At 36.6% G+C, this 12,366-nt stretch overlaps 1 protein-coding gene across 1 annotated transcript; it reads left to right on the top strand.

The window, feature by feature from the left end:
• Positions 1–870: 870 nt before the first annotated feature.
• Positions 871–3,607, top strand: LOC140882072 (protein C2-DOMAIN ABA-RELATED 4-like). The gene is made up of 3 exons (XM_073287820.1): positions 871–1,115; positions 2,962–3,057; positions 3,141–3,607. The coding sequence occupies exons 1-3, from the start codon at positions 1,005–1,007 to the stop codon at positions 3,429–3,431; spliced, it is 498 nt and encodes a 165-aa protein (XP_073143921.1). The 5' UTR covers positions 871–1,004; the 3' UTR covers positions 3,432–3,607.
• Positions 3,608–12,366: the final 8,759 nt, after the last annotated feature.

Raw genomic sequence — 12,366 nt, 5'->3', positions numbered from 1 at the left:
AAAGTTTATAGACCAAAAATACGAAATACAACGAAAATGAATTTATTATATTCTCACATCTACATGTTCAATTAACTTTAATGGGATTTGAGTACTTGGTAGCATCTTTCAACCCTTCTTGATCGTGGTTGCTACTTTGCTACGGAACAATTTTCCTATTAATGCCAGAGCACTTTCCCTATGTCCAGATGATTATAAAGAGAGTAGTAATTGTACTAACTTCGATTTTTTTTTTTTTTTGTCTTTTGACAGAAACCATGAAATCTATTGAGAATGTTATTTGTTTAAAACTGATGTTCTTTTATGTGGCTAATTTGACAAGAATAACCTATATTGCGCTCATAAAAATTTACTTAAACAAAACTAAAGAGAAAAGTCAAACACTTTTTTCTTCCATTTTGAAGTTATTGCAATCAGTTTTGCTTAATTTTTCCTTTTCTTTTTGAGTATATATATTTTAATATGTATAATATAATATAAGTTTCGTACAATCGACGGATTTAGTGGTTTACCGTCAAAATAATTAAAAAAAAAATCCAAATCATAAGACCAACATTGCAATTTTCTCACGAACCATTTAAAATTTCGTAAAGGGCAAAGGAGTCAATCACCTACAAATGTGCTCTGGCATTAGGAAACTTTCTTGGGCATCATCAATCATCAATCTAATGAATCTCATCTCACCGTTAATTTTCAACCAATCAAGCCGCCATTATTGCCCTAGTCTATTGCATGTCCTCCTCATGACTTCTTTTTTCACACAAACACACACACACACACACTAATTAGACTTTGGCCAAATGCAAATAAAGGGGAAGAAGTCAAACATGCATTTTGGTGTATTAATTAATTAATTGATGGAAGCCCACACTAATAATTTCCAGAATAAAAAAACAATATTGGGAAGTTACATTTGAATCTCTCTCACTATAAAAATCGTGCCAATATTATTATTATTCCAGGGCGGGGCAGATAAAAAAAAAAAAAAAAAAAAGAAATCTGCAATGGAGCATATGTTGGGTTTGCTGAGGATTAATGTGTTGAGAGGGATAAACCTTGCTATCAGAGATTCCTGCAGCAGCGATCCTTACATGGTTTTTAGGATGGGCAAACAGGTAATTAGTTCTTTCTCTTTTTTTTTTTTTTAACAAAAATTAATTCTTGGGATTTTTCAGCTCTCTTGGATTGACTTTTTTTTTTTTGGTTTATATATATAATATAATTGATTAGCTACATGAATGAAAATTTCTGGGTATGATTCGATTTTGATTCTTGGTGATGGGTTTGTGTGGAGAATTTTTTCTTGGTCGTCTTGATCTGTCAGTCAACTTCTGCTGCAAATGACTTCCCACGATTAATTTGCTTCAACAAAACTAACACAAAAACTCTTTTTAGAATGTTTCCCGGGTCATGGTGTTATACCCGACTCAGATCATAAAAAATATTATACGTGTAAATTGAGTTGAATCATCTCACGGTTATAAATTTGTCAAATCGTCTAATTGTGTTATATGTATATATACTTGATTCAATTCATAGAAGTCAAATTGTGTTATATGGATATTTACAGTTGTCAAAATGGGTCTGCGAAATGGGTCAACTCGCAACTTACCCGTTAATTGGCAGGGCGGACCGATCCAATATTTAGGCGAGTTAGAAAATTATCAACTCAACCCGCTTATTTGGTGGTGCTAGAGGCCAACCCGTCACTTTTTAGTTATATTTGACGGGTTGGGATGGGATGACTTGCAACCCTCCACAACCCACCACTTGGCGGGACGGAGCGGGTCTGCCCACTATTTAGATGAGTTGGAAATTCGTCGATCTAACCCACCTACATAGCGGGGCGGGTGGGCCAACCGAACGAGCCCAACTCACTTTGACAACTTTATAGATGTCTACTCGAGTCAATTCATAAAAAATATTACTTTTAAGGATAAAATATTATACATCTAAATTAAGTTGACCCATCTAACGGTTATAAATATATGAGATTGTCAACGAGATCTTGCTCTTAAAAGAGACCTAACTTTAGCAAATAGTGTGGATAACAATTATAAATATATGAGATTGTCAACAAAATCTTGCTCTTAAAAGAGACCTAACTTTTAATAAATAGTGTGGATAGGCACACCTATGATAAAGTTGTAATCTTATACTAAATGATATCGGAATTGTTTTCCATTTCACGTTTTATATTATTCGAGTTTTCACTTTATTATTTTTAGCCTTTTCTTTTTGAAAAAAATAAAAACAGCAGTATTATATAGTTTTATTGTATTATTTTTAGACTTTTGTTATAAAAAACAACAGTAATACGTCTTATTTAAGTTTGCGTATATTGTTATACAGATTAAGAAAAGATAATACTATATATAAAAATTAGACTATATATAATTGGGCTGATGAAAAGAAAATGTAATATAAATAAGTGGGTTAATTAGAGAAGCCGTTTGGATTTCATATACAGTTTTTTTAAAAAAGTGTTTTTTTAAGCTCTAATTTTTGGCTTTTGAAAAAAATCTAAATTTGACTTAAAAATGTGTTTTTTTTAAGAATTTAAATGACCATCCAAACATCTTATAAATTAAAAAAAACATTTTTTTAAAAAAATATTTTTTTGGTCTAACTTTTGATACCAAACGGGACCTATGAATGAGATAAACATCTTTTTCTGGTCCTCCAATTAAGTTGGCCTTCTTGATTATTAATTAATAGTAATTGACTTTATGTTAAAGCCAAAATGTGTGTCAAAAGTCTGGGGTACAATTTATGTTACGCTCAGGCTTACATTAACATGATAAGCTACAAATATACAATCGAACCTAATTACATCTCTTTTATTTTATTTTATTTTATTTTATTTTATTTTTATCATCTAAAATGTACCTCTAACATGAGTTATAAATTGGGATTTTGCAAATTCCTGAAATCATTATTTGTGTCAATGCATGTAACCAGAAATTAAAGACTCGCGTGGTGCAACAGAATCTCAATCCTGAATGGAACGAAGAGCTTACGCTATCTATTTCTGATTCCTCTATTCCAATCAGAGTGGTAAGTATATATTTTGATTTAATACTAAGAATTATATATATATATCTAATTTAATTTCGTAAACAAATTGTGTTGTGTTGCAGCAAGTATACGATAAAGATTTATTCACACCAGATGACAAAATGGGTGATGCAGAATTCGACATCAAAGCCTTTGTAGAAGCTGTCAAAATGAGGCTTGAAAATGTTCCCAGCGGAACTGTGATCACAAAACTTAAGCCAAACAGGGAAAACTGCCTAGCTGAAGAAGCCTCCATTGTTTGGGAGAATGGCAAAGTCATACAACATATGTTTCTCAGGCTTCGAAACGTGGAACGCGGTGAAATCGAGCTTCAGCTGCAGTGGATCGACATCCCCGGATCCCGCGGTTTATAGTTTGTACAAGAACATGCATGTAACTTGTTTTTCGAATCTTCCGGATTAGGACCAAGGCATGTTGCATGTATCTATTGAAGCATGTTTAGGTAGTGTTTGGTTTGCAAACATCTTTTTTTAAAAAAGCTGTTATGAAAACTTTTTTTAAGAAAAACCAATAATCACTTTTTTTTTTTTTTTTTTTTTTTTAATTTAAAAGCATTTGCGAATACTGTCTTAATCAGGTGTACCAATGTATGCGTTTCAAGAGATAACTTAAGAATGTACTACTATAGTTGGAAGTTGTAATATCATGGAAAAAAATAATGTTTGTGTAATTCCATTGTTGTTACTATGTATTGTTTTTTTTGCTAATGAGATGTGTAAAAACACACACACTATAAATTTGAGAAATGATCTGAATTGGAGTAACATTACTTGTACGTATATTTGTACGAAGTTATCAAATATTTAGTGAGTTTGATGACTATTTATCTTGGATTATACTCGAGGATAAGAATATTCAAGCACTAGTATTGATATCCGTGATAAAGAGAGAGAGGAAAAAAAAACTATGTAACAATTTTGCTAAATAATAAAAAAAACTGAACGAATAAAGAATACTACCAATTCATGGGATCTGGATCCTCTGTTGTGGAGAGAGAAACAACACAAAATACTGTGCAATATATAGATTTCTGTAATTCATATCACAAGATTAAATAATTAATTATTTAATTAATTACACACATAAAATATTGAAATTATGTATATTTTAATGCTCAGTATCATGTGATGTTGTTCTCTCCACATCAAAGAATCTTTTTCCCAATTCATGACCCGGATCTTTCATGTCGTTCATGGATTCGGATCCGATAGAATCTTTCGACCTGGATACGGATCCAGATCAACACATGGTTGGAAGTTGGAAGTTGGAACGATGGTCGATGGAAGAAAGATCCAAATGGGTAGTATCCAATAGGACCACTGATTTCCCCGGCCTTCTATAGCTGAATACTTAAAAGGCCCAATGGCCCACTTGATATAACTCAAGACTCGATAACAAAAAAGTTGCTGGAAAATTTCCCCAATTATCTTTCCTTCGGACAACATAATCATTACTTTAATTAAAACTTAAAAATATAAAAAAACAATATATTATTCATTTCTATATGTTATTCTGACTCATGTCACTCATCAGTATCTTATGATATTTTTATCACATTTGTACACATGTTTCATTCATCTCGTCCATAACATCAAACGATAAGTCAGTTTTAATTTTCCTAGTCAAAATTGTAAACGCTTCAAAAATCTACACTATTCAATAATGCATAAATGATTTAGAATAACTATTTTGATTATTTTAATAGATGGAAAAAAAAATCACTCCTTTTTTTAATTTAATAAAAATTATTTTGAGAAGCTATTAAATTCTAAAATATCCTAAATTATTTTTTAATTATAAACAAAAACTTTAATGTACTTAAAATTAAAATCAATAAATTAAATATTTAAACAATAACAATTAATTATATTAAAATATATGCACGTGACTCATCATGTGCGTGTGGCTATTTAATTATAAAGGGCGAGAGCACCGAAAAATGGCAAGAATACAACCACAATTATTCGGGCTATTGGATATTTTCCGGCCTGATCCATCAATATTTAATGGCCTTCTCTACGACAAGGACACATGGTCCAAAATAGATGAGTACTCGTTGTCTTTAAATGGATCCATTACATATTGTACATATGTCTGGCACTAAATGGATCATCCACAAGTACAGAAATGGAAAGTCAAATTAATAATACTGCGTTTTCGGACCTTATAACAACCATTCTCCTTAGATATGCCCACAGTGAACTCGGGACAATTTCAACTTATAAGTATGCTTTTATTTTACAATCCTTCACATTTACCAGGCCAAAATATATACCTCCAGATACCATTTGGTATCATAGATGTGATGTACGATAGATAAATAAAAACATGATGAAATGTGGATAAGCAAGACATACATATACATAATATGTTGTTTTGTATGTTTTTTATTTTGTAGGATTATTGTGTTTGTTCTCTTAATTACCATTGTCAATTTCACACAATTTCTCTTATATGACACTCATCCTCCACTAATACCATGAGTTAAGAGGTATTTGTCATCAAGCCTACATCTAATGTTATACCGGGCCATGAGATATCATTGGGTTAACAAAAAAATGAAAAAAACATGGGATGAGTAAAAATTTGTGTCTCATCTCACTTTCATCTCATGTACCAAACGGTGCCCCAAAGTATTGTCGGGAGAAAAGTTAAGCCTCATAAATGAGGCGGTGGGTGGCTTGTCAATTGTGGCAGCAAGTGGCTTGGTTATGCAATTATGCATTACAAGTGTACGTAAATCCGAGAATGAATTCTCACACTTTGGACCTAAAAATAGGTGTGTCCGATTCTCAGTTTGATCATCCCATCTTCAGTTCTTTTCTCTAGTTCTAAATAGCATTCAATACTTTTGAGTGTGTTTCTATATATATTTATGAGATAGGTTTTCTCCTGTATTAAGAGAGTGAGTGTCTCTTTAGAAACACAGAGAGATGTTGTAATTCTCCAAATATTATAGTGGAATCTTTTGGTCTTGCCCGTGGTTTTTACCCTAATAATTTTTAGGGATTTTCCACGTAAATCTTGGTGTCTATTTTAGTCTTCAATTTGCATAGTTTCTATCTCGTAATGCCGCACCTGGAACCAACAAGTGGTATCAGAGCCTTGGCTTAAAATTTCTTAAAATTCTGAGTATGCTCTGTGGTTGCAGCTGTGATTGATCTTCCACATCAGAAAATATTTTTTGAAGATTTTATAAGGCAGGATTCTTGTAATCAAGATGACGTCAAAATACGAGATAGAAAAGTTCAATGGGAGCAATTTTTTGCTGTGGAAATTGAAGGTGCAAGCAATTCTAACAAAGGAACGTTGCTTGACAGCTATTGGAGATAGACCGACGGATGTCACGGACGATCAAAAGTGGAACGAGATGAATCACAATGTTGTTGCCAATTTGCACTTGGCTATAGCGGATGAAGTTTTGTCAAGTATCTCTGAAATAAAAAGCGCAAAAGTTATTTGGGATACTCTGAAAAAACTGTACGAGGTCAAGTCACTACACAACAAAATTTTCCTAAAGAAAAAACTTTATACTCTTCGGATGGCGGAATCCTCATCGATGACCGATCATATCAACACACTGAATACTCTATTTTCCCGGCTCACCTCTATGGGGCATAAAATAGAGGAAAAAGAACGTGCGGAGCTTCTACTTCAGAGTCTACCAGATTCATACGATCAGCTCATCATCAATGTTACCAACAATGTTCTTTCGAATAATTTAAATTTTGACGATGTCTTAACTGCGGTTCTTGGATAAGAGAGTCGTCGAAGGAACAAGGAAGATAGGTTGGCAACGTCGAAGCAATCAGAGGCTTTACCGATGACGAGAGGAATATTGACGGAGCGTGACTCCAGTGGGAGCCAAAGATATGGTAGATCCAAGTCAAGAAGTAAGAAGAAAAATATTTCCTGCTTTAAATGTGGCGGTAAAGGGCACTTCAAGAGAGAGTGTACGAAGAGCATCGATAATGGATCTCAAGGAAATGTGGCCAGTACTTCAGGCGGTGGTGAAATATTATTCAGCGAAGCAGCAACGGTTGCGGAAGGCAGACACAAATTTTGTGATGCATGGATTATGGATTCAGGAGCGACGTGACATATGAAGTCAAGAAGAGAATGATTCGATCAGTATGAACCAGTCTCAGGAGAATCTGAATTCATGGAAAATGATCATGCCCTGGAAATCGCTGGGGTCGGTACCATCAAAATCAAAATGTTTGATGGCACTATTCGCACCATACAGGAGGTACGACATGTGAAGGGCCTGACAAAAAATCTTTTGTCTTTGGGGCAATTGGATGATATTGGGTGCAAAACCCGTATCAAGAAAGAGATCATGAAGATTGTGAAAGGCGCGCTTGTGGTTATGAAAGCGGAAAAAGTTGCTGCAAATCTGTATGTATTGTTGGGGGAAACACACAAAGAGGCGGAACTAGCTGTTGCATCAATTGGTTCGGGAGAAGAATCAACAGTGTTGTGGCATAGAAAGCTTGGACATATGTTAGAACGAGGAATGCAGATTCTCTCTGAACGAAAGCAGTTGCCAGGGCTTACAAAAGTGACTCTACCCTTTTGTGAGCATTGTGTTACCAGTAAACATCAGAATGAATCAGCTCCAATATGCCTTTGCTTTTGGCAGTAGATGTGCCAAACCTACCCTTTTGTGAGCATTGTGTTTGTTGGAAAACTGGCGAGTTCCCAGACCAATTACGATTGATACCCGGTGCAGCGGAAGTTTAAAAATTTTCTCATGGAACGATTCCATGGTGTGGGTATCAACCATACAACGATTGAATTATTGTGTGTGTAAAATTTAAATAACAATTAAATAAATTTTACCTCAAATCTCGCAACGAGATTAATGGACACCAACAGAACAATTCTGCTCTTGTTGTCTCTCCCTGGAACCGATGAACGCCTTCAATCAGGTCCACGAACAGAGGTTTAATCCCTCTGATAGATTGCACTAGAAAATCTATCAGAAGTTTTCTGCGAAGAGAATACACGAATTTGATTCGTTATTCCTTACTGCGATTCAAAATCACAGACCGGAATTTTCTCGGTGACAGAGCAAGGGGGCGGCCGAAATATTATTTGAGAGAGCTAGGGTTTTTCGATTTTTGCTCTCAAAAATTATGACCTGTTGTGTGTAATTTCTGTACTGAAATAACTTATTTATAATGCAGGCCACTAACACCTTAGGGCCCATTAATCATAAGCTGGGGCCCGACAAGCAAAGCCCGCTCGTTCAGAAATTAATATAAAATTCATCGTGACTCCGATTGATGAAACGATTTCACCAATGTGCACAGAAACCATTTCTGCACATTTTAAAGTCAAAATAAATTTTCCTGAATCCGAATTCAGTGGTTTCCAAAAATGTCCATCCCTATGTCATTTTAGGAAATCCTACTCCCTTACTCTTATTTTAAGAAGTCCAACTCCTTAGTTCATTAAATTTAACTCTTTAAATTTAACTATCTCAACGGGGATTAAAACTCCATTACACTGTGTGACCCTCAATGGTTCAGGGATACAGCTAGCCGTGGGCTCACAACTCCTTGTGACTCGGAACAACACTTTCCGACTTGCCCAACGAATCATGGTAAAGCGCCTAGCAACATCGCCCCATGATTCCCTAGGTATCACTGATAGTGCCTACAAGAACCAGTAGATTTTGGTTAACGTACAGTACGGTCCCTTCATCCAAATATCCCGATCGAATCAACAACCATTGGTATATCGAGAGTCGCTCAAGATTCGATAACTATGCAATACATCTTGAAGATCAAATTAGTGACATCGCATGTGCTACTAAGAAACCATTTCTTAAATCACATCAAGTACTCTGGCCAGAGATTTGTCACACTAATATCTCCTCAGATCGCATAGGATATCCATACTCGCAAGTATGTGGTGAATCCTTGACAACAATGCATTGACTCCTATATGTGTCGTAACTGTACCCAATCTCGACACCTGATGACCCCCTCAGAGTCGGTAAACGAGTCAAAGCACAGTACTAGCATATAGAGTCTCCATGATGTTTCAAGTCGTAAGGACTAATGGTGTACAACCAAAACCGCGGACTTTATCCACTCGATAAGTGATAACCACTTGGAAAGTCCGGATAGGGTAGTTCGACTATTCATCCTATGAATATCCATTTGCATGCTTCGAACATCTCCATGTTCCCTACCAATGAAACGTGGTACTCCGCATCGCAAATGCTAGTCTCAAACTCGAGCGATCCTTATCCTTATTATCGGACGGCTCAATCGACTAGGAACGGTTTTAGAATATACAGTGACTATAAGATGTATTTCATGATAGACATCTCCATGTTCTACCACATCTTACATACACTATAGTATATTCAAGGTCTTTATCAAAACAACAATAGTATATCACAATATAACAATATGAAGTAATATAAAGTCATTGCCATAATAGTGTAAATAATATTAAACAAAAGATTGTTTATACAAAGAGTCATCAAAGCCCATAGCCACACAGTTGGCTCACTGGGCACCCACTCTTACAATCTCCCACTTGCCCTATAGCCAACTAGTCATACTACGTAGACCCATTGCTTCGCGATGTTTGTCAAACAATGGTCCTGGCAAAGGCTTAGTAAGTGGATCAGCGATATTGTCTGCAGAGGCCACTCGCTCGACACTGATGTCTCCTCTTTCCACAATCTCCCGGATTATGTGGTATTTCCTCAGTACGTGTTTGGATCTTTGATGAGACCTTGGTTCCTTTGCTTGAGCAACGGCACCCGTGTTGTCGCAGTACACCGGGACTGGACCAACAAATTCAGGAATGACGCCCAACTCTTGGACGAAATTCCTCATCCAAACGGCCTCTTTAGCAGCAGCTGATGCTGCAATGTATTCAGCCTCAGTGGTGGAATCCGCTGTGGTGTCCTGCTTGGAACTCTTCCAAGAGACAGCACCGCCATTGAGCATGAACACAAATCCAGAGGTTGACTTCGAGTCATCCACATCACTTTGGAAGCTAGAGTCGGTATAGCCTTCCAGTTTGAGTTCTCGTCCTCCATAAACCATGAACATATTCTTAGTCCTTCGCAAGTACTTAAGAATGTCCTTCACGGCTTTCCAATGCATCTGACCAGGATTAGACTGATATCTGCTCGTGACACTCAGAGCAAATGCTACATCCGGTCTGGTAGATATCATCCCATACATGATACTACCTATAGCTGACGCATATGGTACATGTGTCATATTCTCTATCTCTTCATCAGTCTTGGGACACATAGACTTGGATAGAGAAACTCCATGACACATGGGTAGATGTCCTCTTTTGGACCCATCCATTGAAAACCGTTTCAATATGGTATCGATGTAGGTTGATTGAGTGAGTCCTATCATTCTCTTAGATCTATCTCTATAGATCTGAATCCCTAGAATGTAGGATGCCTCACCCAAATCCTTCATCGAAAATCTACCTGATAACCATATCTTTGTTGACTGCAACATCCCTACATCATTCCCAATGAGTAGGATGTCATCAACATAAAGTACTAAGAATGTCACAGCATCCTTAACTACTTTCTTGTACACGCAAGGTTCCTCCGGGTTCTTGATGAAACCAAAATCTTTAATTGTTTCATCAAATTTCTGGTTCCAACTTCTTGATGCTTGTTTTAGACCATAAATTGATCTCTGAAGCTTGCATACCTTATGCTCGCTTCCCATGGATGTGAACCCCTCAGGCTGCTTCATATAGATTTCTTCCTTAATGTCTCCATTAAGAAAAGCAGTCTTCACATCCATTTGCCATATCTCATAGTCATACCATGCAGCTATGGCAATAAGGATTCTTATGGACTTGAACATAGCAACTGGTGAAAAGGTTTCATCATAGTCAACTCCTTGCCTTTGAGTATAACCTTTCGCCACCAATCGCGCCTTGTAGGTCAATACCTTACCATCAGGCCCAAGCTTTCTTTTGTAGATCCATTTACACCCTATTGGAACAATTCCATCGGGAGGATCTACCAAAGACCAAACTTGGTTTGTATGCATCGAATCCAATTCTGACTGCATAGCTTCAAGCCATAAATTCGAATCCGCATCAGAAATTGCTTCCTTGAAGTTTCTTGGATCACATCCAATGTCGGGTTCATCTTGATCCCCTTCAAGAAGAAGACCATATCGAACTGGAGGTCTAGAAGTCCTTTCGGATCTTCTAGGTGCAGGCGTGTCCAGCAATGGTTCCTGAGGTGTAGGATCGTTATTTTGTATTTCGGGTTCTTCTCGAACTTCTTCGAGTTCCATCATCTCGCCTTTCTTATCCAATAAGAATTCCTTCTCCAAGAAGGTGGCATTCCTAGAAACAAACACCTTTGTTTCAGCAGGATAATAGAAATAATATCCGATTGAATTCTTTGGATACCCCACAAAATAACACAAGCTGGATCGACTATCCAACTTATCTCCCACTGTCCGCTTCACGTAAGCAGGACATCCCCAAATCCTCAAGTATGAATACTTAGGAGCTTTGCCATTCCATAACTCGTATGGTGTTTTGTCCACTGCTTTGGTGTGGACGTTATTCAACAACAATACCGCCGTTTCAAGCGCATAGCCCCAAAACGAAGGTGGAAGCTCAGTGAAGCTCATCATAGATCGAACCATGTCCAACAAAGTTCGATTACGACGCTCCGATACACCATTAAGCTGTGGTGTCATAGGAGGAGTCCACTGAGAGAGAATCCCATTCTCTTTTAGATAGTCCAAAAACTCGGTACTCAAGTATTCTCCACCTCGATCCGATCGAAGTGCCTTAATACTTTTACCTAGCTTGTTTTCTACTTCAGCCTTGAATTCTTTGAACTTTTCAAATGCTTCAGACTTATATTTCATTAAATATAAATACCCATACCTTGAATAATCATCAGTAAAGGTAATGAAGTAGGTGTGGCCATGTTGAGTCCCTACTCTAAATGGACCACAAACATCTGTATGGATCAAATCCAACAGATTTTGACTACGTTCAGGCTTCCCCTTAAAAGGAGATTTAGTCATTTTCCCTTTTAGGCAGGATTCACAAGTAGGTAGAGAGTTAATATCAGACATATCAAACATGCCCTCTCCCACTAGCTTGTTCATCCTCCTTGAGGAAATATGACCTAGTCTAGCGTGCCAAAGGTTTGCCGGGTTTTGACTATCGATTTTCCTTTTGTTTGTTGTTGCCGGTTTGTCAATACAATTTATTGGAACGTCTTTTAGTTTTAAATTGTATAGATCGTTTTCA

The sequence above is a fragment of the Henckelia pumila genome, chromosome 2 (genome assembly GCF_033568475.1).
Source record: "Henckelia pumila isolate YLH828 chromosome 2, ASM3356847v2, whole genome shotgun sequence".
NCBI classification, from domain to species: Eukaryota; Viridiplantae; Streptophyta; class Magnoliopsida; order Lamiales; family Gesneriaceae; genus Henckelia; species Henckelia pumila.
Note: the sequence above shows the minus strand (reverse complement) of the source record. Positions and strands in the feature narration are given on the sequence as shown.

What these genes read in the sequence shown, in the direction of transcription:
- LOC140882072 (XM_073287820.1), top strand. Translation starts at nt 1,005, where the DNA reads ATGGAGCATATGTTGGGTTTGCTGAGGATTAATGTGTTGAGAGGGATA. An exon ending in TTTTTAGGATGGGCAAACAG is followed by an intron (nt 1,116 to 2,961) that starts GTAATTAGTTCT and finishes GCATGTAACCAG; the next exon opens with AAATTAAAGACTCGCGTGGT. An exon ending in CCTCTATTCCAATCAGAGTG is followed by an intron (nt 3,058 to 3,140) that starts GTAAGTATATAT and finishes GTTGTGTTGCAG; the next exon opens with CAAGTATACGATAAAGATTT.